At 31.0% G+C, this 2,373-nt stretch overlaps 1 protein-coding gene across 1 annotated transcript in view; it reads left to right on the forward strand.

Moving 5' to 3' along the window:
* Positions 1 to 2,373, forward strand: part of TBC1D8B (TBC1 domain family, member 8B (with GRAM domain)) — a gene marked incomplete at both ends in the record, with an annotated part of 9,767 nt that overhangs the window by 3,225 nt on the left and 4,169 nt on the right. Inside the window, 3 exons of the mRNA XM_010833386.1 lie at positions 332 to 450; positions 956 to 1,181; positions 1,914 to 2,154. Coding sequence (XP_010831688.1) covers positions 332 to 450; positions 956 to 1,181; positions 1,914 to 2,154 — 586 coding nt within the window. The remainder of the gene's footprint in view (positions 1 to 331; positions 451 to 955; positions 1,182 to 1,913; positions 2,155 to 2,373) is intronic.

Genomic DNA, 2,373 nt, shown 5'->3' on the forward strand with positions numbered 1-2,373 from the left:
AAAGAGTTAGATATGACTGAGCAACTGAGCACACACTCGATATATTCTCTTAAAAGAACTGGTTACTGTAGGTACCAGTTACTGGCACCTTGTTTTTAAAATTTTGTATCTTTTCTCGAATGAGTTGTATTTACTTAACTAGTGTTCATACTCACACTTAAGGATGACATGGAGAATAAACATTGTGTCCTGTTCCTTTATGATGATCATTTTTTAAAAGAGCAAATATTATTTTATAGCTTTTTAAACTAAGCTTATAAATATCAAGAGCAGTTTTTTTGTGCATGTGAAGTTTTCTTTGAGTCTCTCTTCCTCTTTTATTATTAATCAGGTGCTGATAGAGAAGAAATAACCAAACATTGGGAGTGGTTAGAAGAAAATATCATGAAGACCTTATCTGTGTTTGATTCAAATGAAGATATTACTAATTTTGTACAAGGAAAGATAAGAGTAAGTGGCATGGATATAGTTTGTAGATGGAATACTAAACTCTTCGACCCTTTTATTTGAGGATGAAAGTTGCATAGAAGCTCATTGTTTTATTGGCACCTTTCAGGACTGGCAGAAGCACACATATAAATATCAGAATCAGAGCTAAAGAGAGTTGTAAACTTAGTGGTTATTCTTTGGTGCCCTTGTGAGTGCACTTAGGGATATTTTCATTTAAGAATCTCTTTGAATGAACCCTTCACTCAATCAAAATAATATTTAGCACCTGTATTTTTGGTAGCTTTTTTTTTTTTTGAGGCATTAGGAAAAGATTAAATTACGAAATGGCAAATTTAAAGAAATTTAATTACAAAATTAAAGAGGATCTGCTCACTTCTGTCGTAAGAGATGTAGGTATGTGTGTGTGTGTATACACAGTTTTATTCAAGGAACTGTTTAAACATGTGAGGTATATTTTTGTTGATGGATAATTATTAATTTTCAGAAATTATTTTGTCTCCTTTAGGGATTAATTGCTGAAGAGGGAAAACATTCTTTTGCAAAAGAAGACGATCCTGAAAAATTTCGAGAAGCCCTTTTGAAATTTGAAAAATGTTTTGGTTTGCCAGAGCAGGAAAAGTTAGTTACCTATTACTCGTGCAGTTATTGGAAAGGACGGGTTCCTTGTCAGGGTTGGCTATATCTTAGCACCAATTTTCTGAGCTTCTATTCTTTTTTGTTAGGATCAGAAAGTAAGTGGTTTCTGTTGTTTACTATGACTTTGAATTTACAAACTCACCTATCAACTTTGTGATGGTATTAGGTTGCATGTAAAGTAGTAGAATAGATATTAAAGGTAATTAAACTATACATTTAAAAGTTCACTTCATCTGGGGAAGAATACTTTTAGGACTGGTTGTTTAACATAAGAACCATTTGAATTGTATATAGAATGCCTTGCCTGCTGTGGGAAGCAAATGAATATTAAATGATGATGGTGATCTGACATATCCTTTTTTTCCCTTGTTCTAAACTATGCACTTTCTTCAATCTATATTTAAATAATTGTTTTAAACATACAATACACAATATGTGTAGTAATCATAGTACCTAATGTCCTACAGCTACAAAGAAGAATCAAGCAGTACTGTTCATAGCATATGTATAGCTTTTACCCCAATAGTTATATAATTGTATAAATTGAAATACCAAATTTAATATCAGGTTTAAATATCAAATCAGAAAAAAAGATTAAAAATTATTTAAAATTAGGGACTTCCCTGGTGAATTATATCTGTTCCTAAAATCAGTTGTTGTATGTTCATTGTTAAGCTTCAAAATTTAAACTAATCTCGAACTCAAAAGCATTTTAGTTGTTCATAGCATTTTTTAAGTGACTATTGTTTGTTTTGAAAGACCTGATTGATAAACATTAATCAACATTGAGAAATTTAATCATATCTGCTTATAACTCTAATTTGCAGTAAAACTCATTATCTCCTGGGATGCAGTCTCAAAACTTGAAAAGACTTCAAATGTCATACTGACAGAGAGTATTCATGTGTGTTCCCAAGGGGAGAATCACTACTTTTCAATGTTTTTACATATTAACCAAACATACCTTCTTATGGAACAACTGGCAAACTATGCTATAAAAAGAATTTTTGATAAGGAAACATTTGATAATGACCCAGTCCTTGATGATCCTCTACAAATCACTAAAAGGTATTCAAAGCTTAATTAATATTTATTTTTAAAGTATTGTTTGACCAAAGAATGGTGGCATTGAATAACATTAAAAGATGAATGGATAAAAAAGTTCTGATACATATACACAATGGAATATTACTCAGCTATTAAAAAGAACACATTTGAATCAGTTCTAATGAGCTGGATGAAACTGGAGCCTATTATACAGAGTGAAGTAAGTCAGAAACAAAAACA

The sequence above is a fragment of the Bison bison genome, unplaced genomic scaffold (assembly GCF_000754665.1).
Source record: "Bison bison bison isolate TAMUID 2011002044 unplaced genomic scaffold, Bison_UMD1.0 scf7180017863486, whole genome shotgun sequence".
NCBI lineage: Eukaryota > Metazoa > Chordata > Mammalia > Artiodactyla > Bovidae > Bison > Bison bison.